The following is a 24,533-nucleotide window of genomic DNA, read 5'->3' on the forward strand; positions in this document are numbered from 1 at the left end:
GGGTTTGACAGAAATAATCAGGCTCCCTGAGCTCCAAAAGGGAGAGGGGACAAGCTGTATCTCATCCCTGATTGTCCAGTGCCTAAAACAAAGAACGTGCTAAAAAAAAAAAAAGAATGAAGCACCCCTGAAGTCAAGTCCTCATCATCCTGGTCAACAGTCAGCCCCGACTGTGATTAGAGCAGTCACAAAACTACACGTCTTAGGTACGTTTCTTGCCACTGCCCTGAAATCAAATAATACATTATCAAATATAAGTTTTAATCAAAACCCTTAGCTGGGGGGGGGGGGAAACAACCTCCACACTCCTGCCATACCCATCATTTTGGAAAGATTGGGAGTTGCCGAGTACAACAAAGCTTGTGTGGCCTGGAGAGGATCAGGGATACTGGGGGGAGGGGGACAGGGCTCCCCGGCTGTAGGGCATCCCCCGCCTCCCTCCCTGCAGGCCTGCCACACCATCACGCTCCCTCGCTACCTGCTGGGCCAAGGGGACGGGCTCCAGGTCTCTTGCCTTTTGAGGGTCACCCACTGCTTATCCAGGAGGAGGCCCTTTTTCCTGGCCCAACAAGTGTGAGAACTAATGGCTGGCTCCTGGTGTACAGAACAAGGGAGTCTGTGGACACTGTGCTCCTGCTTCCTCTTCAGACAGGCTTCCAGACTCAACGGTCGAGACTGACTAGATCTCCCCTTGCAGAGGCAATCTTCTAAGGGTGGGAGGAAGAGATGGCTGGCCTCTGTTACTGTCACCAGCAGCCTGTGGAGAAGCCCCCATGAGGGACGCAACCTCAGCCTCCGCTAGGTTGTAACAAGCTCATCCTAAAGCTTCGAAACATCCTGATACCTCTGGAGAGTGGACAGCGGGTAGCAGACTCAGGATCATTCAGTGGATGTGGGCTCCTCAGGCTGTTACCCTGAGGCGCGTCCACACTGCAGGTCCACCCTGAGCGACCTCAGGGTGGAGGAGGGGCGGGTGCAGGGTTTCAGGGCCTTTACATACCTGCAGGCCAGCGACACTCAAGGCAGCTGGTCACAGCTATCACTGCTCCTGGCACAAGGGGTCAACTCAGGCTGACCCCCTGGGTGGCACTCATGCACCAGGAAATACCCCGTCCTCACCCCTGTTCACATGTCACCTCTGTGTGACATCTGTCACCACTTCCTGCCAGAATGTTATTCTCTGTGTGTTCCCACTGCCCTGTGCACATCCCTCTTCAGCTCTTTATCAATTAGGTTAGTTTCCATATTTATTCAACTCCATTTACTGAATTACCTACCAAGCGGCAGGCTTCATGCGTAGCTCTCAGGATAGAGCAATCCCCTCGCAGGAGCTTCTGCGCAGCTTGAGGGCAGAAAAGCTTTAACCTTCTTGATACACAGCACAATTTTACTTTACCATTTACCATACACCTCTGATGGGTGTGTCACAGTTAACCTAGGGTACCAAAGGTCAAGAGTTCAACTTATTTCTGGCTTCAAAATAGCCACTGACTCCTCTAGGAACCTAGCAGGAAGCCATCTAACTACCAAACATCCATTTCCTATTCAACTTAGCTCTGAGGAAAAAAAAAAAAAAAATCACCTGGTGGTGTTTATTGCTATCAAGTCTAACCTGTGACTCAGAACTGGGATGGGGACCCAGCTCAGCCTGAGCCCCAGTCTCCGCCCCCATGACCCCCCTGGCCACTCACCAGGGCACAAGGCCAGGAGGCTGCCCCCACCCCGCCCCACCCTCAGCCCCTCTAATAAGGAAGCAGGACAGATCAGACAAGTGAGCGACTGGCTTCCAGTGTCCCATCCCCACCCCAGGATGCAGCTCGGAGCTCATGCCAGGCTTACTGGGGTGATAGCGACCATCAGCAAATGAAGTCCTGACCATGCTGGATTAAAGGCAAACTCAGGAGACGGGGCAGTTCTTGCACGAGTTTTAGATCATCTGCCATGTTCTGCCTCCTTGTGGGAAGGCGGGCTGGCTGTCCCTTCTCAGTGTCCTTTGCTGGGCTTCTGTACCTTTCCCGTCTCTGGACACTGGAGAGCCCCAGGCCCAGCCCTTCGTCCTCTTCTCTACACTCTGATTGATCACACTTGGTCCCCCAGCTTTAAATACCACCTCGAGGCTGACCTCTCCTGAATCCAGATCTCTGACTTTGCACTCTGGGTGTGCATATGAAACTGCCTACCAGACCTTCCTTTGGATGCGCAATAAAATCATGAAAATTATGTCCAAAATAATGAAAATTAGGTCCAAACCTAGCTCTGATTCCTCCTCCCTACTTCAAGGTCTTTGCCCCATGGGCTTCATCTCAGCAAATGAGAGTTCCCTGCTTAGACGTGCTCAGGTCAAAGGCCTTAGAATCATCTTGGACTCTCTTTAAGCCCACATTTCCTCTATTGATCAAATCTACTGGCCTGCCTTCTAGCTGTTCCCTTTGCTGGGGGAGTGATTTCTCCTAATTGCCCATAACTCCTTCATCTCCTTAAAGTCTTTGGTTAAATCTCTTCTCACTGAATTCTATCCTGATTGCCTGATTTAACAACTGTCACGTTCCCCCTTATCACCCCAACATATCCGACCTCTCTTGCTGTGGCTACACCGTTTTTTGTGTTTTTCCTTCCATAGCTCCCATTACTTTGTAGCGTCCTATATCATTGTTGGGTTTACTGTCTGTCTCCACCAGCTGGAATGTAAACCCTGTGAGGACAAACTTTGTGAGTTTATTCTTTATGTATCCCAGTTGCCTAGAACAATGTCTGACATGTAAAAGGTGTTTAGTAAATATTTGTTGGATGAATGAAAAAACAGAGTGCTCTGATGGAGATGGTGACATTTTTAAGTGGTTGGAGGAAAAGCTTTATTCGATAATGTGAATCCCAGGGGTTGGCAATTTTGGCTAACAGCACACCAGCAGCGCTTCCTATTGAAACACACCAAAGGATCAAACCTTTTACTAGCCTTTTTCTTGATGACAAGCACTGAAAATCTCCTTTCTGGCTATAGAAAAAAGATGTTTGTTGGGAGATCACATAGGGAAAAGCAGTAAGTCAATTAAATGTAATAAGTTTTTAGTAATCTAAGGATCATTTAACCTCAAAACTCTGAAATTGTTTCCAACTATGCTTGGCTGTGGCAGGGACATCTGTAAGGACAAGCTGTGGGTGACTGTGGAAAGTGCCCAGGATGCCAGCTAAGAGGGGAGCAGCAGTGCAGGGACAAACCTGAGAAAATCAAGAAAATGACAAGTGGCAGAGGGGCACGGGGGCGATGAGAAAGGAGGGACCATGGCATTCTGCACACATGGGAAGGGTGGTGTCTAAAAGCATCAGGAGAATGTTGACGGACAGAAAGTGCCAGCACTGAAGGCAGGAAAACACTGACTCCCATCAGCAGCCCTCAGAGCAGGTTATAGATCTACCCCTGGTGTGTGTGTGGCTGGGGGGGGTGGTGGTGAGAGAGAATGATTCTCTGCTTCCAAGAGGAATAAGACATTCAGTTATTTAACTCTAAGTCTGGGACCCTGTGCTACAACAACTCATGTCCAGAGTGATATACAACAACCCTAGACCTGTCTCTCTTTTCTGTCTAAATTTTTCTTTCTTCCCAAGTCCTCATCCATGCTGAAAGGTGGGAGTCGACTTGGCAGTCCCAGTAGCTATGTGAAAGTCATCAACTGTTGGGAGGTAAGGTTTTCTCTTTCCCTGAAGCAAACTGGCATATTATTAAGACACCATATCAGACCATCCAATTCCTCAACTATGCTATTCTCAAGCTGGTTTCCTCCCGAAAATCAGAGTATGAACCTGTATACTCGTCATGTTCAGGGACTTGGCCACTCTGAAGGGACATTCTCACTCGCCAAGACACAGCTCAGTGAGTTCTCTTACATTCTGTTTTATGAAAGAAGAGAGTCAACTTAGAATTTCATGGGTAAACAAGTTTAAAGTACAAGTAAATGGCTAAGCAACCATGGTAAAATATAGAAATCTTCATGTGACATAAAAGTATTTGTCCCTAATTAGGGAAACAATCTCATTTACCACTGCATCAAAAAGAATAAAATATTTAAGAATAAACCTACCTAAAGAGACAAAAGATCTGTACTCTGAAAACCATAAGACACTGATGAAAGAAATCAAAGATGACACAAATAGATGGAAAGACATACCATGTTCTTGGATTGAAAGAGTCAATATTATCAAAATGGCAATACTACCCAGGGCAATCTACAGAGTCAATGCAATTCCTATCAAATTACCAAGGACATTTTTCACAGAACTCGAACAAAATATTTAAAAGTTTGTTTGGAAGCACAAAAGACCTGGAATAGCTGAAGATATCCTGAGAAGGAAAAATAGAGCTGGAGGAATCAGGCTCCTGGACTTCAGACTATACAACAAAGCTACAGTCATCAAAACCATATGGTACTGGCACAAAGACAGAAATATAGATCAGTGCAACAGGATAGCAAGTCCAGAATTAAGCCCACACACCTACAGTCAACTAATCTATGACCAAGGAGGCAAAAATATATAATGGAAAAAAGACAGCCCCTTCACTAAGTGGTGCTGGGAAAACTGGACAGCCACATGTCAAAGAATGAAATTAGGACACTCCCTAACACCATACACAAAAATAAACTCAAAATGGATTAAAGACCGAGATGTTAAGACCAGATACTATATAACTCTTAGAGGAAAACACAGGCCAAACACTCTCTGACATAAACCACAGCAACGTCTTCTCAGATCCACCTCTTAGAGTAATGACAGTAAAAACAAAAATAAACACATGGGACTTAATTAAACTTAAAAGTTTCTGCGCAACAAAGGAAACCCTAAGCAAAACGAAAAGACAACCCACAGAATGGGAGAAAATCTTTGCAAATGAAGTGACTGACAAGGGATTAATCTCCAAAATTTATAAACATCTCCTACCGCTCCATACTAAAAAAACAAACAACCCAATCAAAAAATGGGCAGAAGATCTAAACAGACAATTCTCTAAAGAAGCCATGCGAATGGCCAAAAAACACATGACAAGATGTTCAACATCACTCATTATTAGAGAAACGCAAATCAAAACCACTGTGAGGTACCTCCTTATACCAGCCAGAATGGCCATCAACAAAAAGTCTACCAACAATAAATGCTGGAGAGGGTGTGAAGAAAAGGGAATCCTATTACACTGTTGGTGGGAATGTAAATTGGTGCAACCACTGTGGAAAACAGTATGGAGATTCCTCAGAAAACTAAAAATACAACCACCATTTGATCCAGGAATCCCACTGCTGGGCATTTTTCCAGAGAAAGCCATGACTCAAAAAGATACATGTACTCCGATGTTCACTGCAGCACTATTTGCAGTAGCCAAGACATGGAAACAACCTAAATGTCCATCAACAGAGGAGTGGGTAAAGATGTGGTGCACACACACAATGGAATATTACTCAGCCATTAAAAGGAAAGAAGTATTGGCATTTGCAGCAACATTGGTGGACCCAGGAATTACCATGCTAAGTGAAGTCAGTCAGACAATGAGACGCCAACATCAAATGCTATCATTGACATGTGGAATCTAAAAAAAAGGACACAATGAACTTGTTTGCATTGTAGATACTGACTCACAGACTTTGAAAAACTTATGGTTTCCAAATGAGGTTGGGGGGTGAGGGGATGTGCTGGGGGTTTGGGGTGGAAATGCTATAAAACTGGGTTGTGATGATCATTGTACAACTATAAATGTAATAAAATTCAATGAGTAATAATAATAAAAAAAAGCATTAGTCCCATAATAGAATAGCACTGGTTCCAAGGTCACTTAGATGTTTCAATGTATTTTTGGCTCAGATGAATTCTCCTTTGATTATAAACTTGAGAGCAGTAAGGATTGTGTTCTGCTCCTTGGCTTTTATCTCCCTCTCGAATCCACACTCCGCCTATGACATAGTCCTCTACACACACCGTGTTGTTGACCAACTTCACATGTCACTTCTGAATCTCGTTTCTTCTCTAGTCTTTTCATCTTTGGAAGAACCTTTTGGAAAGACCTCCTGTGGTAAAAATGGCAGATTTCAAATAAAGATGCTATGACGTTTAAGCTATAAACATCCTCCTCCAATTTTATACATTCACAACTAATACTTTGACAAAAGCTGGAAGTTTGTACAGGTGATTAGAACTATGTAACGATCATAATCATAACTGTTATAACAATGGAAGCAGCTAATGCCTACTGAGCACTACATATACTAGGCATGGGCTAAGCGCTCAGTCCTTTAGTCCTTGAGAGAATCTTATGAGGTTGGTATTAATATCATCATTTGACACATGAGTCAATTGAGGGATTAAGAGACGTCACGCAGCTAATCCATGGTGGAACTGGGACTCAAATCCAGGCCATGTGGCTCACAGTCCAGTCCAGAGCCACTGTCCCAGACTGCTGCCTTACTGCAAACCGAAGACTAGCTTCTCAACAAAAGCAGCTGTCCAGCTAAAGAGGGGAGATTGATAGGTACTCAGAAGCTGGCTTGCTTATGCCTATGAGAGGTAAGAGAGCAACCAAGGATGAAGAGGAGTCCTCTAAGGGCATGGCAGGAGGTGGTGGGGGTGGGGGTGGGGGCAGCACAGAAGAGCGAGGCTATGCAAAAACTAAGGCTCACTGATTGCCAGGCAAGTTGATTTGCTAATCCTACAGCAAGAAGTTCCATCCAGGGAGTTCCTGTCATGGTGCAGTGGTTAACAAATCCAAATAGGAACCGTGAGGCTGAGGGTTCGATCCCTGGCTTTGCTCAGTGGGTTAATGATCTGGTGTTGCCATGAGCTGTGGTGTAGGTCACAGATGCGGCTCAGATCCTGTGCTGCTGTGGCTGTGGTGTAGGCCGGCGACTATAGCTCCGATTAGACCCCTAGCCTGGGAACCTCCATGTGCCATGGGAAGTGGCCCCAGAAAAGGCAAAAAGACCCCCCCCCAAAAAAAAGTTCCATCCACCCCGTTCTCTTCCATTACAATCTGAGCATCCTTGGCCTCCTTACTGCAATATAGATGCAACCTTGAATGGCTAACATTAGCCAAAGAAACTTCTAGAAAGAAAACCTACAAACAGATCAAAACAGCCTAAGTTCACTATGATGTTCTCTTCTGCAGGATCTGTGTGAACAGAAAAATGGCAAATAAAGCACAAAAGCCATGAGACCAGAGGGAGAAAATGTAAGCTATTTAATCTGCTTCCATTTTAGTCTTTGCACTGAGATTCTGTACGCTTGAAAACCATCTGAAGCTGCACATCCACCATACTAACACTGTCCACAAAACGACCCACAAAAAAACCTATCCTATGAACTTTCCAGGAGAGACATCTGTAGTCGATTAAACAAAATCAAGCACCGAGAGCATTCTCAGACAACCTCCAAATTACATCCTTCCTCCAGCAGGCTGGGCCATGGTTTAACCATCTCGCGTCCTCCAAGTAGTCTTTCTTTGTGTTTTGTTTTGGCTGTGCCTGCAGCGTGTGGAGATTCCCGGGCCAGTGACTGAACCCTTGCCATAATAGCCACCACAGCTGCTGCAGTGACATTGCTGGACCCTTAACCCACTGTGCCACAAGAGAGCTCCCAAGTAGCCTTTCTTAATTCATAAAACAGAGCTGGGGATCTTTGCCCTGACCTTCTCCTAACCTGAATCCTTGCACCATGACCTGCATCCTGTGTTAACAAGAGATCTGTGGAGTTCCCGTCGTGGCGCAGTGGTTAACGAATCCGACTAGGAACCATGAGGTTGCGGGTTCGGTCCCTGCCCTTGCTCAGTGGGTTAAGGATCCGGCATTGCCATGAGCTGTGGTGTAGGTTGCAGACGCAACTCGGATCCTGCGTTGCTGTGGCTCTGGCATAGGCTGTGGGCTACACCTCCAATTTGACCCCTAGCCTAGGAATCTCCATATGCTGTGGAAGCGGCCCAAGAAATGGCAAAAAAAGACCAAAAAAAAAAAACCCAAAAACAAAACAAGAGATCTGCTTATATCAGTGTCCACATTCAGGGGCTGTTGCTCTCAATCTAAGGCATCAGACTCTCATGAAATCTTGCTTTTGACAACTGCAAACACCAGTACGGTGGTCCTCAGGGCTCTTCCTTCTACCCAAGGAGAGCTCTGGTCCTTACCTCCCAAGCCCCAAAGCTAATTAGCAGTGGTATTCCAGCCTGCCTGACTTCTCCAGATGCCAGGACGGGCCACTGTCCTCAGTACCAAAATGCCAGTGAGCCATTCAGAGTCAAGGGTATTCGAACAGCATGTATATATGAGGAATATAACAAAGTGTTAGTTATACCATGAATCAAGGAGTTTTGACCAAGAATTGCCCTCTTTGGTTAACGACTACCTTTGAAATCACTTTGCCCATGAAAATTTTTCAATCTGTGTGTGTGTGCGCGCGCGTGTGTCTCTTTTTAGGGCCTTGTCTGTGGCATATGGAGGTTCCCAGGCGAGGGGTCCAGTTGGAGCTGTAGCTGCCGGCCTACGCCACAGCCACAGCAATGCCAGATCTGAACTGCTGGATCCTTCACCCACTTAGTGAGGTCAGGGTTCAAACCCATGTCCTCACAGATACTAGTTGGGTTTGTTACCCCTGAGCCACAACGGGAACTCTAGGTTTTTCAATTTTTCAATGTAAATTGATTCTGTAGAGCTCAGACAGAATACGGTTTTCTCAGTTCTGAACTGGTTCTTCAGATGATGGCTCCATTAATTACTTAAGCTCTAACTGTCTAGGAGGGCAGAGTACATGCCAGGACTGAGACTTAGCAGCATCTGCTAAATCCTTTACTCTTTCCAAGCCTAGAAACTTGCGATTTCCAGCATGGATTAGTGAGCACAGCACAGACGTTGTTTTTCTCAGTGAACAATGTTTACTGGACATTTAGTGTGTACCAGGTTTCATTCTGCACACTAGAGAGAGAGACCTGTGACAAAGCCACAAGTCACACCCTTGCTCATATTCTAGAAGAGAGATTCCAGGCTTTTGGACTTTAAGACGCTAGCGCAATAGCCAGAAAAATTACTAGGTAGTCAGTATTTTCTGTTTTGCTAATATAAGGGCACTAAAAACAACCATTATCTCCTTTCATTATCATTTCGTAAAAGAAAGGGTATCTGAACACAAAAAAGGGTAAAAGATGTAATCTGAGATTACAGGGCAGTTCTTGAAATTGAATACATTTAGCGCTATGAAATCTTACTGCATTGTCCTTATTTTTCTTGGACTGGAGGCAACTGCCAACTGCAAGCTGTCACTTGCCATCTGCCTCTATGAGGATTAAGTCATTAGCCACTGTAGCCGCAGACCTTCGACAAACCCTGAAAGGAGTTCAGGGCAGAGATCATGGATGAGGCCCTCTGTGCTCTTGGAAAAACGGGCAGAATAGGCTTACAGAGCATTAGGTGTTTTCAGAAGATTTTGTGAGCCCAAACTCTTGTACCTTCTCATATCTAGAAAAGCACTAAAATCCTTAACAGAGACATCTGCTCTTTGTGGCTAGCAGTAACTTTCCCCCAAGTAGCAGAACCCTCCTGCAAAAATGTGTGCTGGATGTATGTAACACCAACACCACTTATGTGGCTGTCTTGCCCACCTACCTCCTCAGAGCACTTCCTCAGAGCTGAGATGCTGTCTCCCGGGCCACAGTCCTCATTTTGCCCCAAATAAAACTTTACTTACAAGTTTTTTTTTTTTTTTCAGTCTATAAAACCTTAGCAGAGTGGACCAGTGCTTGTTTGAAAGCAGGAACTAATTACTGGGTGAGATGTTGCTGCTGGGGGTGTGGGTGTGGGTGTGGATGTGTGTGGATGTGTTTTAGAATAAGGACACCTTTCTAAGAAGCCTGTTTGTTTACTGTGCAAGTAACACGGTGCGGAATAAAGAGGCTCTGAATTCTTTGTCTCCTTAGAATCCAGAATCTAAACCTTTTTTTCACTGTACTTCATTTTAAAGTTTCAAGGGCTTATGGACAAGCTAGACTGGGCCCAACTTTGACATGTAATAACTCTGCTTTGTAGGCTAGACCAGAAATGGGAGGTCAAGGGGTTCACTGGTAATGAAAAGGGTTTTCAGCTGATAACCACAGTGTCTTTGCAGAGCCGATTACAGCTACATGTCATTTTGGTACATGATCAATAACATTAGAGGTTCTTAACCAACATGATATTCCGAGGGGAAGGAGAGGAAAAGTGAAGAATTGAGTGTCAGTAATTTTTTTTAAAGCTTGTGTTAATGCTTCTGCAATTTCCCTGGAGGAGTCTAGTAGGGTACTTGTTTTCTACTAAAAACACTTCCATGGAATTATAATTAGCAAGAAAAATGGGGGAGAATGGATGACAGAGCAATAAAGAGAATTCTTTGGAAGACAATCAGGGCATAGTTGTCATAAAAAGACCTTACTGCTAAGGCCCCTTGAGGACGTTTCTGTTCTAATTACTCAAAATTAATGACCGTCAATTAAGAATTGTCAGATGCCTCCAGCATATGTGGGGGGAAACAATCCATAAGAAAGATGCAATTTCTTCCATGTTGAAGCCTCTCTAAGCCTTTCTCAGCAATGATTCACGTTAATATGCAAATTACTGCACTGGCAGTTTCCGAAGCCTTAACTCTTACTTGTTAAAATGCATCCCAACAAACTAATTCAGTCAGATTATTCCTCCCTATTGAGTTAGTGATAAAATTTTACTTCACATTCCAAGTGAGAAGCTGTCTCCTAAACTGTTCTATGCAACTGGAAGAAATTTATAAAATATTTCTTGATAAATTATTTATCCAATATGTAGGATTAGAAAGAAGTCCTATTTGACTACAACCAAAATACACTGATAACTCAAAATAAGCTGTTGAAATAAAATGCAGTGTATAGCAGAATAAAAGACACCTAAAATGTTTAATTATTAAGCTCTGAAATCTTCAGGACAATAATTTCTTGCCTGCTCAAGTTTGGGGATCCAGATAATGTTAAATAATTCCTGCCACAAAGTAGGTGCCATCTTTTTAACACTAGAACCCTGGGGTTGGCCTCTAAAGACATAGCCACTAAATATTCTGGCTTAAAGTTTTATATCCTGGCTTCATTTTCTCAATATGTCTATTTTATTTTTATTTTATTTTTTTTTGTCTTTTATCTTTTTTGTTGTTGTTGTTGTTGCTGCTGTTTCTTGGGCCGCTCCTGCGGCATATGGAGGTTCCCAGGCTAGGGGTTGAATCGGAGCTGTAGCCACCGGCCTACGCCAGAGCCACAGCAACTCGGGATCCAAGCCACGTCTGCAACCTACACCACAGCTCACGGCAACACCGGATCATTAACCCACTGAGCAAGGGCAGGGACCGAACCCGCAACCTCATGGTTCCTAGTCGGATTCGTTAACCACTGCGCCACGACGGGAACTCCAATATGTCTATTTTAGATTTCATCTCTACTAGGAGCTAATTTTTTAAAAAAGAGGTTGTAGGCCATGTAATAAAGCCATTGGGAAGCCTCTATACAACAAATGAACTCATATTTATGGCTGGTTAGTGCAGTTTTTTTTTTAATTGAATTATAGTTAATTTACAATGTTGTGAAGTGTAGTTCTTCATAGGAGACACAGATTACTTCTGAAGTGATGTGACAGCTTAGAAGAATACCACCACTGCATTAAGCTCTTAAAACAGAAGGCCTTGAACTGCCTGTGTAAATACTCAGAGCCATACTTAAGCAATTATTTTTTACTGGAATTTGAACATAGATCACCCATGGCTCCATGATAATTTATGTCTGCAATTAAGTGGTTACCATAGCAAAACACTTTTTATTTGCATATCAATTGCAAATTACATCTAAATTTTAAGAGTTTGCAATTTCCTTCTACATTTTCCAACTGATTCTTTAAGAGAGCTCTGTCTGTAGATTTACTCAAATTAATACCTTCTTGGTCCACTTGCTCTTAGGCAGTAGTTTTTCCTCTAATGATACAGTTGAATTCTTTTGTTCCCTTTATATATGATACATTTTCCCCCCTTCTTCTCTAGGAGGCAGCTTCTGAGGCAGTGGCTCTCTGAAATGGCTAGTGAGCAGAAACTCAGGAAGTTGTAGACCTGAGTCTAAGGCCGTTGCACTTAGTGGGCATCAAATGAAAGCTCCTTGAATTGAAATTTAATTCTGGCCCGCCTTTTAATATCTCTGCATTCTTTAGTTTTCCTCAACGAGGAATTGGTAAATTGTCATCATCAGCAGTACTCTTAAATGGATGCAGACAGAGAACTGCTAGGCCTGACTTCTGGTGGAGGGACCGTGTGGAAGGCCAGGAATCTGGCGCCTCCTCTGGACAAGCTGGAAGCTTCTGGTGCCTTGTTCTAAGAAGGAGGAGCAGGGGTGCTCCCTTTACTTTCCTCATGCCTTTTCTTTGAAGGCATTTTGAAGTTGGGCAACCAAGGTCACATCGCCTTCTCAGAGAGAGCCAGGTGAATTTCTCAGGTATCAAATGGGGCCAGGCTTCTGGAAGAGGCAAGCATCTCTTGCCTTCTCCCTATGCTTCCCAAGCTCTGTTCTTACTTCTCTCCTCTCCAGTGATGACCTGATTTTTTGGCTTGGGAATGAACAGGTCAGGCTTGGGAAAAGTCAAAATGGATGCAGCGACCAGGATGAGCTGCCTTTATCTTCTGACGCTAAGGTTATCTTTCGCCCTGTGAAACACAGCCACGAGGATGCCAAGCCCCAGACAGTGATCACGTGCATGTCACGGGCCTGCTGAAGCAGAGCCATTCCACCAGCCCCCAAAACAAAACCCTCGGCTTGTCTTCTCCCTCGGAGTCTTCTCCTCTGACTCTTTTCCTTTCCTTTTCTGCACTGTTCTCCTTCACCCTCCATCATGGCTTGCTTCCAAGAAGCAAGCTCCCGAGCTACTGCCATCGAGAGCGGGCCTTGAACCCAGCCAGAGCAGAGCCCTGCCCCACCGCCACCTCTCCAGACACACCGCTGGCAGTTTGCTGAGGCCATCCCATTGGGCTGAAATGGGTGTAAACAGGGGGTACAGGGGCTAGACAGCGTGAGAGCCAAACGCCAAGCAGCGCACGAGCATGTGCAGGACTGGAAGGCAGCAGGCAGCTGCTGCAACTCTCGTGGCGACCCCACTGGAATAGCCCCAGCCAGCGCCGAAGCCAACTCCTGATCTCATTGTGATGGCTCTGTCCCAAACCTGAGTCCCTGAGAGGGTCTTAGAGTCCGCATACTTCTAAGAGGGACCTCCAAGCATTTCCAAACCCAAACTGCTCAATGCTGTCATGGAAAACCTGGATATGTGCATCTATACTTTCACTGTGGAGCACATCCAGGTCACAGCCTAAGGAAGGCAGCTGGCGACAGATGACCCTGCTGGCCGATTCCCCAGCTTTTGTAATGAATCCCAGAGGGCTATGTGTGTTTCTGGTTCTGCCAGAAGTCCTGGGCGAATCCTCACCCAGTGAAGACCTATCAGCCTGTGATTTATCCTGCAAGGGGAGCCTGAGAACCTGCAACTCAACCGCTAGAAGCTGCCTCCAGAAAGGAAAGGAATGGAGAATGTATGTGTCAGGGAAGAGGCGTGAGAGGAAGAAGTTCTTTGCTTTCCTGTCAATTCAGCTTGGGAAAAAAAAAAAAAAAAAAAAGCCTGAGGACACCCAGAGGCACATTGGAGCCCCAGGACTGCTACTGGAAGGCCCGGGAATGGCTGTGTATGATGAAATCATGTCTGATTTCAATAGAACAAGGGCAACTCTAAAGTCCATAAAAGATACCCCTAGTCCTTAGAATGCAACAACTATAGGAAACACAAAAAAATGTACTTTAGTACCTGCCAAGAAAGCAGAAATACTTCCATCATCATAATCATCATATAGCTTATATTTACCACCACTTACTATTTACTATGTGCCACTGTGCTTAAAAACCTTTCTCACATATTTTTCTAATTTAATCCTCAAGACAGGTGTAAACTACTATTACACCCATTTTTAAGTGAGAAAACAGGCTTAGAGACGAGGTAAACTGGTCAACATTTCACAGCCACTTTTAGGTGAGGTCAGGGCTGAGCCAAGGCCAGGTGAGGCTTGAGCTCTCACTGCTGCTATGAGTACTGGACAGCCAGGGCATCTGTGCACAAGTGTCAGCTGGGAGTCAGCTGGATGTCTACCATTAGGTGAGGCCTTGAGGGCAAATCCTGCTATCGGGATTAGCTTAACAGTCAAGAGTTGTTGGCAGTTCCTGTCGTGCCACAGTAGTTAACAAATCTGACTAGGAATCATGAGGTTGCAGGTTCGATCCCTGGCCTTGTTCAGTGGGTTAAGGATCTGGCATTGCTGTGACCTGTGGTTAGGTCACAGACGTGGCTCGGATCCTGTGTTGCTGTGGCTCTGGTGTAGGCTGGCGGCTACAGCTCTGATTAGACCCCTAGCCTGGGAACCTCTATATGCCACGAGAGCAGCCCAAGAAATGGCAAAAAAAAAAAAAAAAAAAAAAAAAAGACAAAAAAATAGTCAAGAGTTGTTGTTGTTTTAAGTAACTCGGATTTTGAGATTTCCACTGACTTCTAAAATCAAAATACTAAGATTTTGATGCCTTATACTGTGCATAGTGACAGCTATACAAGCTGGTGGCTTTTAAGCTTACGTGTCGTAAGAGAATATGCTTACAACAGCTTGTAATTTTTCACCCAGTTACAGTTTACAAAAAAGTCCTTTTTTTGCCAAAATGCAAGTTGTAGGAACAAACACACTCCGAGTATATTTCTAAAGAATCCTTTTGCTGTTCTGGCAGCAGCCTCCTTTCTCACCATTTGTTTCAATGTTGAATAGATCCAGGGTTGAGAGAGGGGTTGCGGGGAGGGGAGAGACTGATGCTCACAGCTGCGGCAGTCCTTGGCTGAGAATGGGGTGACCAGATGCTCTCACAGACCAGCCAAGAGGACAGAAAGTACAGTCAGCTGCTCCAGACCCTGGGGGGTGGGCAACTCTTTCAGCCAGAGATTCAGGGGCCCCAGCTGCCCTTTATGTGGGCTTAAACTGCCCGGAGGAGACCTCTATTAACGAGCGAAAGAGCCCACTGGGCATCTCTTACAGATGTGCACCTCCTCCCAACCTGAGGGAGTTGGCTGACCAGTGTTCAGTCCATCTTTCCCAAGATTTCTTCTCAAAGGGGTGCTGCTGGACTGGGGGGAAGGGGTCAAGAGAAACCACTTTCCTCTATTTTTAGTTCTTAGCCTTAGATCAGTGCCCTCTAGAGAGGCAAAATCTGACACAGTAGAGAAAGCTCTGCCTCCTGGCAATTTTGAGTAATTTCAGACTTTTGGAGATCCTATATGCATACGCAGAGCACGTTAGTGAAAGGGGGTGAGGTGAAAGATTTCTTTTAGAAAATCAAGGCTTTTGGAAGAGACAGGTGGCCAACAGAGCAGCATCTTGGGCACCCTGCTACTCCCTTCTACCCAAGTGATGCAGAGGGAAAGAGAAGAGTCAAGAGCAACTCACTGGAGTGCATGAATAATAACTAAAATATGTACTCATCTTTGTGCCAAAATGAACACACTCGCCATTTATGTGAAATAGCAAACAAGAGCACCAGAAGACTTGGTGGACTAATCAACATTCTTAGAGACTAAATTCACTGGACTAACTAACACCTTATTAAAAACTGCATGTAAATAGTCTTTGAGACTTAAGGATATCTAGAATTTGCTGCAAATTGACTGCAAAATATCAATTACGGTGCCATAGCCCATGATGTCCCACTCTACTATAAATGGTCATTCCTTTGCTGGAAGGCACTAAGTTTCTCAGGATGAAAAGCATTCCTAGGCATGTCAAACCAGGAGTCTCATCTGCAGACCAGCATGTTGATAAACTCATAGCAGGCCTGAAATCACTCAAGATGAGCAGATACAGTATAGTCAGGGCAAACTGAGCAGAAATACACCTCTCTGGTCAACCAGGGCTCTTTAGCAGGATGAGTAAACTGCACGTGCTGGCTTCTCTTCACCTACATGTTTATTTTGACTTTTCAAAAGCTTTGCAACACTCTGGCAACACGTCTCAGCAAAAGTTTTAAGACACACACACACACACACACACGACCCCGAGGCACTTGGAGCCGGGGGGAATGAAGGCATGTCTCTGCCAAGGAAAAGATCACTCAGTATGGAACCCTCCGTTACTGACCATTTCTGGGAGATGAAAAGCCAAGCCTAAGGTGATGAACTTCAGGTTTCAGAGGTGAATCAGAAGGAGGGGACAATGAGCTTCACAGAATCAAAAATCTAAGATTAAAAAAAAAAAAAAAAACCCTAAAATCATATTTTCCAATCTCCCTATCTTGCAGAAGAAGAATGCCAACATCCAGAGAACTGGTGCATTTAACTTGAGTGAAGGTGCAAGTCAGCAGCAAAGTGGAAAATCAGAATCCTGACCTCCCAAATTCCAGGAGTGCGGGTGAGTGCCGGGATCACTCACAGTACGGCTGATCCTGGCAGATAAAGAGCTGAGGGTCCTGAGATTTGTCACAGCAGATCCCTCATGCAAACAGAGCGGGAATGTGGAGCAGGTCCTCTATCCTTTCACTGGGCCTCTTACCCTCCTCCCCACAGACAGACGTGGGGCCCCCGTGGGGCCCCCTGAGGTTTGAGAAACGGAAAACATTATCTTATCAGCCATTTGGGGAAAAACTGTTGTTTGACCTATTTATTCGGAAGCTCAAGGGTTTGCTATGAGGCAGGGGAGAGCTACTTTGTTTGGGGCCTGCTTCTTCGCAGGCCTGCAGGCCAGGCTTGGTGCTTATCTTTGCCGTCAGGAGCCCCGGCGCACAGCTATCGGATGTGCTGACGGATGAGTCACCTGTGCCCTCAGTGAGGGCTGTAGGTGGACTGCTGTTTCTCTTAGTGTTCAGATTAATAAATATCTTGGTTGTGGTCATCTAAAAAGTGATTTTTCCCTCCCTGAGATTAAAAGCAAGCATCTGTTCCTCTGCTTCCTGAGGATGTCTTCAACCTCTGCTCTGGGTGTCTGGGTGTTTCTGTTGCCCAGAACAGGTCCCTTGAGTGTGGACAGACTGATACCCTCTTGGTTCCAAATCCACTTTTCAACCCCAGGTGAGACAGTCTAGGAAAGTGCTGGTGGCCCTGGAAGTTTTCCTGGTGCTCCCAGCCTCCCCTCTGGGATGCCTATAAAGCGCTCATACTTTTCTTTCCACTGATTTCTAACAAGCTCATTAGAGAGAAACTCCCAGAAAGTGGAAGAGTTAGTTTGTAATTTGTGATCCGAGTGCACAGAACATTCTGTCAGGCTCCAGGAGACAGACAATTTAAACCAGAACATTATTAAACCCAGAGCAGCTGATACTAATTCCCTCCCAGCCAGCTTCTCCCCCTCCCAAATCTGAAGTCATCCTGGGGCCAGGATGTGGGGAGCAGCTCCAGGCTTCCTGAGGCTGAGACCGGGTAGCAGCTCCAGGTTTCCTGCTTATGAATGAAGCCCGTACCTCATGCTCCTTGCCAGCACCCATGCCTGTAGCAGGTGGCCTCTCTCACTGCAATTGCTCCGTGGATGCACCACGTTGAAAGCATGCTTTTAATTGAATTGGAGAAGCAAAAACTAGTCAAACAAAACCCAGCAACTTAGCACGGAAGAAATAAGCAATAAAGAGCAGGTGAGCACTGAGAACCGCCCCTTCTTAGCTTCAGGGGGGTGAATGGAAAAGGGAGTCTTGAGGGCAGGGCATTCCTGCTGTCTAGAACCCGCCCAGAAGAAAGTTCTCAGGACTGGCAGCAGATGAGTGAAGAGTGAGTGTGCTGCGCTCACTCGGGAGCACACACATGGCTCTCAGGACCCCTCCTCTGCACACACACTCACCTGCAATTCCTTGCAGCAGCCCGCAGACGTTGAAAATACTTTTCTTCATGATGCTCTGCACGCACATGGTGAAGACGGACACCAGGGCCACCATGCAGAGAATGAAGATGCCCATGGCTAAGAAAATAGCGGTGGCCTGCCAGAAGCCACTGGCAATCTCCCCGAAGGTCTCGGCGTAGGGCCCGCACAGCGTCTCCCGCTGGAAGTGCTGCACGCCGGGGTTCCGGATGCAGCGGGCATAGATGCCCAGCGTGGGGTGATAGGGCTCCGGGGAGCCCCCACCCTGCTCTCCGGGCTCGGCGCTGCCGCGGGTCTTGGCTTTTCCAATCAGCCAGTCTGCGCTCATGAAAGCGATGAGTTCGGCAAAAGCCACCACAATACTCAGGAGGGTCCAGAGCATCGAGCGACAGGTGACAATGACATGACACATATTGATGTTTCAGGCGGAAGGAGTCAGGAGTTCACGGGGTTAACGGTAAAGGCGAGCCCAGCGAGCGGCGGGGAAGGCGTGCGAAGGAGGCTCAGGCGGCCTGGGCAGGCAGTGGCCGCTGCTCGGGGGCTCCTTTCTCCGGGCGTCGGGCAGCGCTGTCCGGGGCTGTCATGCTGCCATGTCCGGGTGGCGCGCTGCAGCCTCACCTATGGAGACAGGGGAGGAGGGCGGTGAGCAGAGTGGCCCCGCCCCCACCGCCGCCGTCCAGGGACCCCAGGGCGTCCCGCCCGCCCACCGCTTGCCCACACCCCGGCCCTTCCCAGCCGGCCGTGCCGCCTCTCATCCCGACAGAACCTTGCCCCTGCGAATGCTGGGCCGCCGCCCACACGCCGCCGTCCTCAGTGCCTTTGCCGGTTTGTTTCAAGGTCCCCCTGACCGCGCTCTCAGAAGTGGCTGTGGTCACCCTTATCTCTAGGCAGCAGGGCAGAGGGGTCGATGCGAGTTCTTGCACCACCCCAGGGCACCCTGCGGTTCCGGGCTCCTGACCCATTCTATCTTATTAGAAAAAGTCGTACAGGGAATCCAGGCAGATCAAGATGTGACCACCAGGGAAACATATTAACGGAATGGCTACATTTTTCAAGTTTATATTAGGACTCTCTGCCTGCCGTTTTGGTACTAGGTGAGCTAAGTTTTGAAAAACTTCCTTCAAAAGCTTTGCTTAAGGGTGAGTAGCAACACCCAATTTCACTGCCTGGGAATCAAATTACTACTAGCAAAGACATCAGAGTATTTGCTTCAGAGGTAAGTGAGAATTTAAAAGGACAGCGGTGCTATGACAAGTAATAAAACTTTGCTCCCCAAACTTATTTTTCATCCATTTCTCACAGGGTAATTTTGGACAAAATAAACTACACAAATTAAAACTCAAAGAAAAAAAAAAAAACTTCAGGAAAACCTGATGACTTACTTGGGGAAATTATTCAAATCAGAGGCATTAATGACCGCTGACAAAGTATCATTCCCACGGCAGGGACTTGCTGACAGCAGAGCCTGCCTGTGAAGAAAGCATCCCTTGAACTGTCCCAATTCATTGTATGTGCCTCTGCCTGAGCTTCATTCACCCCAGGTCTGAAACTCAACATGCCCATTGTTTCTGCACTCACAAAACACATTCTGTTCTCAAGGACAAATGGCTTCATGACCAGAGGGCTTTGCTCTAAAGGCTCAAACCTCCTTCAGGGAGGCCTGAACCCTGAAATGGGCCATAGTGTTTCTCGCAGCCCCATCTGACATTTGAGCACATGGCTCTGTTGTGAATGATTAGATCTTATTCACCAAGGTCACATGGTGACAAAACCCCCCTGGCATGTAGGAAGAGGGTGGGCAGGGAGTTATGGAAGGGAGGGAGCAGGTGTCAGAGGCTTTCCACCAAGCTAGCTAACATCATGGTGAGAGGTGATTGCTTACCTTATAAAACAGAGTGTATTAAAAAATCCTCACATCATCCTACTCATACAAGATGCTGTTTTATGAAATTAGCCAGTACAAAGCTAGAACAGAGGTGCGTGCATGTGTGCATGTGCGTGCGTGTGTGTGTGTGTGCGTGTGTGTGCATATAGCAGCAATGCGAGCTTTGGAGTCCATCAGGTCTGGGCTCCAAATCCAGCTCCACCACAGACAGGCCACACCGACACCTGACTTCTCAGAGCCTTAGCTTTTAGCTTCCTCGTGGACCACGTGGAGAAAAAAAGGTACCTGGCCTCACAATGCTGTTGAGAAATAAGCAAGAACTTCTGAAAGCACCTTGCACTGTGCCTGATATAATAAGTGCTCTGTAAATATCAGCTCCTTTCCCTTAGAAGCTTTTCCCCTGACCTGGAAGACACTGGTCAGACAACGGTTTAACCAATGGAAGTGCTCAGTGCATAACAGAAACTTGGCCCTTACATGCGGAAAAAGATTAAGCGCGGGCGATCTGGAGATGGATGAGGTCACTCGTGTGTCTAAGATTCCCTGGTGGGCCTTGAGGGTGAGGCCCTGGTCTCACTTCCTGTTTCCCTGCCGCCTAACATAGCTGACAAACTCAGCTGGGGAAAATAAATTAGCATAAGGCCCGAAGTATAACCTACTCCCACTCACCCCCAATATTACCAAATAGAAATGCCTTTTGAGTAAAAAGTGACCCATGCAAAAGAGCTTGGGAGGAATCTGTGTATAATGAAAGTGATCATTCTGAAGGAGAACAAGAAAACAAGCCAGGATGACTCCCCAGAGGACCACCTCGCCCCCCTCCCCATGCCGCGCCCACCCACCAGGCTCACAAACACTTTCAACCTACAGGCAGAGAGCCCACGTGTGAGCAGAAGATGAAGCTCTATGAGATCTTCCCATGGGCCTTGAAATCCAGTTTCCTGATGGGCCCAGCTCATCTCGATTCCTGCCCCTCTACTGTTCAATGGCAAATTTTCAAATGTGAATATAAAACCTCCACCTATATGTCCTCCTGCAGAACTTCAAGCTCTGTCTGCTGCAACCTCTCAGGCAGCTTGGACCTTAATGATTGCCCAGGGTCCACTGTCCTGGTCAGCAAGCCCAGCTCGGAGTCAGGGATGCAATGAGGCTGCAACTTCTGAAGAGAAAGGATGTGAAACTTCAGGAAGAAGGATGGCACAGTCAGGCTTAGCCACATGGTTCATGCCAAATTCAAGGCAGGATTATTTAGGGACGCCTGTGCTTAAATTAAGAAGATACAGACATCCCTGTCCATCTGTGTTAAAACAAATCCCCCTTGCACTGCACCAAATTCTCAAATCCACACCGGTGGCTGGAAGGAGGCCTTCATGTTTCTGTTTGAAACAGGGAGAAAAGATGCTTTGGTCTCACCAGCAAGCCTTCTAACTACTCCTAGAAGAGGAATAGTCATGATACACAAGGCTGATGGACAAAAGCTGGCTTTCCCAAGGATCCAAGGAAAATCCTCTGGTTGATGGAGCAGGGAAAAGGCTGGAAACGCAGCGAGAAGCTTCTACAGTGCTGGGTGTTCTGTCCAACACCCTGGTTTGGTCCTATCACACGTGCTGAGACATCATCCACAGCAAAGGAGAGTGAGCTCCTGTTCCAGACCTGAGTAGCCCAGGGGCTGGGCATGGAGTTCCTCGGCCCCCAGCCACTGCTGTTCACTGTGATGCCCGCTGCCCCACACATCACACAATAAGACCAGGTCCTCGCTGACGGTCCTTGTACACATCTTCTCTCCAAGGGCTATGAAATACATATTCTCTCCCGGACACCTGGCTTTACCACCACTTCCCTCACGGTTGTGAATAATCTGGGAAGCCCTCTGATGTTCAGAAAATGATGCGGGGATTGACACAAAGGTCCAGAGCAGAAAGCCTCTTAGCAGGTAATAAGAAAAAACCCTCAACAAAAGAGACTGGTGCTGAAACCGAGAGTAGTAGACCATCGTCAGAACACAAGCCATGAGGAGTGACAAATGGTTGGTCTGTGAGAGTCGTCATGCACAGTTCTCTGCAGAGCCCTCATGCTGAAAACACGGGGGAGGTGTGAGCGGAGCGGAGCAGGGTCCTTTTCTTGGCAGCTTCCCCCTTTGGTGAGAAGGGAAGAGAGTGCACATGAGGTGAACCAGCCAGTGTCAGCCGGCTAGGAGATGACAGCAGAGAAGCCTGGGGGCAAAGCTCACAGCTTCTAGAAAGACAGGGCAGATGAGGGGACTGCCATCACAGCTGTGTCACCCTCCACCACCACGGCAGCAAAGCCCGCCAAGGAGGCCATGCAAACCCTGTTTTGAAGATCTCCACCTTCTCACTCCTCTTGGTTCTGTTTTTTACCTTAATGGAGAAATTCTGCAAACACAGATATAAGGTGAAGAGCATGGACCATGAACAGGTTGGCTGAACACTGGTTCACATGTTGTCACCAGTGTTCCATCCATCCACAGTCTATGCACTCACACTAATGCTCACACGCAGGCTTTTTTTTTTTTTTTTTTTTTCCCCCCCTGGACCATGTGAAAATGATTCACAGATGTCTGTTCCTGACACTTCAACCCTTAATACTTCTACACACACCTCCTAAAAATGAGGACTTTTTCCTACCTAACCACAATAAAATTAACACACCCAAGAACACTGACAATAATTCCCTTATGCCCCAAAGCCCAGTCCACACTCAAATTTCCCTACCCTGTCCCAATTTTTATAGCTGGTTTCTTAGAACCATGACTCAATCAAGGCTCATGCATTGCCTTTAGTTATGCCTTTCATCTCTCTTAGTCAAAAACAGTCTTTCCACCCCTCACCTACCCTGCTGTGCCCCTTGACAATGAATTTTTTGAAGATACAGGAATTTGTCTTTTTCCTCCTGATGCCATTTGAAGTCGTTCTTTATCCTCAGTTGTGGAGAAACCAGAGGTTAAATCTGAAGACTAGTTTAGATTTGGGAGACAATCCTTTGTAGGCGATGCTGTGTAATTCCCACTGTGCCACATTTGGGAGGAATGTGACTGAGGCTCTGCCTCTGAATCAGAGTAACTTTACACATACATACATGTATGTATATACACATATGCACACACAAATACACGTGTGTGTATGTGTAGGAAGAAAGACAAAAACAGAACATGTCTGTTTGGTCCTCTCTGGTCCTAAAGAATCCAAATTTGGCCAGGAAGTGGGCAGAAGGCTAGTGTGGCCAGGACTTACTTTTCATTTTTTTAATTTATTTATTTTTTGTCTTTTTAGGGCTGCACCCAGAGCATATGGAGGTTTCCTGGCTAGGGGTCGAATCCGAGCTGTGTCTGCTCCCTACATCACAGCTCACGCCAATGCCAGATTCTTAACCCACTGAGCGAGGCCAGGGATTGAACCCGTGTCTTCATGGATGCTAGTCGGATTCGTTAACCACTGCGCCACAACGGGAACTCCAGGGCTTATTTTTTAAATTTTTATTTATTTATTTATTTATGTATTTATTTATTTTGGTCTTTTTGCCTTTTCTAGGGCCGCTCCCGTGGCATGTGGAGGTTCCCAGGCTAGGGATCTAATAAGAGCTGCAGCCATCGGCCTACATCAGAGCCACAGCAACGCAGGATCTGAGCCGCGTCTGCGACCTACGCCACAGCTCATGGCAACACCGGATCCTTAACCCACTGAGAAAGGCCAGGGATCGAACCCGCAAACTCATGGTTACTAGTCAGATTCATTAACCACTGCGCCACGACGGGAACTCTGTCCAGGGCTTATTTTTTAAAGAGCCCCTTCCTTGGGGCGTGGGGCAGGTTCTCATACCACAGTTAAGAAGCACCGTTCTGAGAGATGCCATCCTGGAAGCTAAAGCAATCCTTCAGCAAAGGAATTTACGACTAAGAAGTGTTTGCTGTCCTTCTTGGAAATGGAACTTCATTTTATGTATGACTTAGGAAGACACAGAAAGATGGGCAGACCCAGGAAGGGAGATAACAACTTTAAAGACACGCATGCATGACGAGGAGAGCGCCTGGGAAAGCTGAAGGCAGGCCGTTCTTCCCCTGCCTTCAGAGCCCTGCCTTTCAAATAGGAATAAACAACCCCGCTCCCCAGTGCTCTTCTCAGGCCTTGGGCTCAGCCTGCCATCCTCGTCCCTCAGCTTGGAGGGAGGGCTGTAGGGGAGCCGTGTTTTAAGAGTTTTGTAAACAGATGTTTTAAGAGTCTTGTAAACCAATCTCAGCTCTGGCCCTCACCAGCGTATGTCCGCGGACAGGCCATTTATATTTAACCTCTGCGAGCCATGGTTTCCGCATCTGCAAAATAAGGGTATCAGTATCTTCCTCACAAGGCTGCTGTGAGGCTTGGAGAAGCAACTTTATGTAAAATAACCAACAGAGCTTCTGCTTCACTGTGCTCCACAGACGTCAGCTATTAATCAGTATCCTATGGTTAGGTCCACACAGCACTTACAGGTCAGTAAGTACTCAAAAACATGACTCCTACGATGGAATAATAACTTTCCACTGACCTACATGATGCAAGTAATTGATACACTTTGGAGCAGACTCTCTCTTGCTCACAGGTCACTCATAGTTTCTTGGCCAATACGTTTCTTGGTTCATTATTCCCACCTCCCTCAGAGACACAAGCCCCACAGAGGTTTAGCAACATGGCCTCCGGCCCAGGGTCTTCTGGAAGGATCAGAAGATTAGGAACATAGAATTGATGTG

General features: G+C 46.5%; 1 protein-coding gene across 6 annotated transcripts in view; it reads right to left on the minus strand.

Annotated features, from left to right (window-relative positions):
- Positions 1-24,533, minus strand: part of LHFPL2 (LHFPL tetraspan subfamily member 2) — a 176,672-nt gene that overhangs the window by 10,517 nt on the left and 141,622 nt on the right. For 5 of the 6 annotated variants that reach the window (XM_047778170.1, XM_047778165.1, XM_047778166.1 and 2 more), the window contains one exon: positions 17,887-18,522. In XM_047778170.1, coding sequence (XP_047634126.1) covers positions 17,887-18,316 — 430 coding nt within the window. In that variant the 5' untranslated portion in view covers positions 18,317-18,522. Of the gene's footprint in view, positions 1-17,886; positions 18,523-18,670; positions 18,831-24,533 lie in introns of those variants that run through there. The other variant, XM_047778168.1, reaches the window with a different exon arrangement.

The sequence above is a fragment of the Phacochoerus africanus genome, chromosome 4 (assembly GCF_016906955.1).
Source record: "Phacochoerus africanus isolate WHEZ1 chromosome 4, ROS_Pafr_v1, whole genome shotgun sequence".
Classification (NCBI taxonomy): Eukaryota; Metazoa; Chordata; class Mammalia; order Artiodactyla; family Suidae; genus Phacochoerus; species Phacochoerus africanus.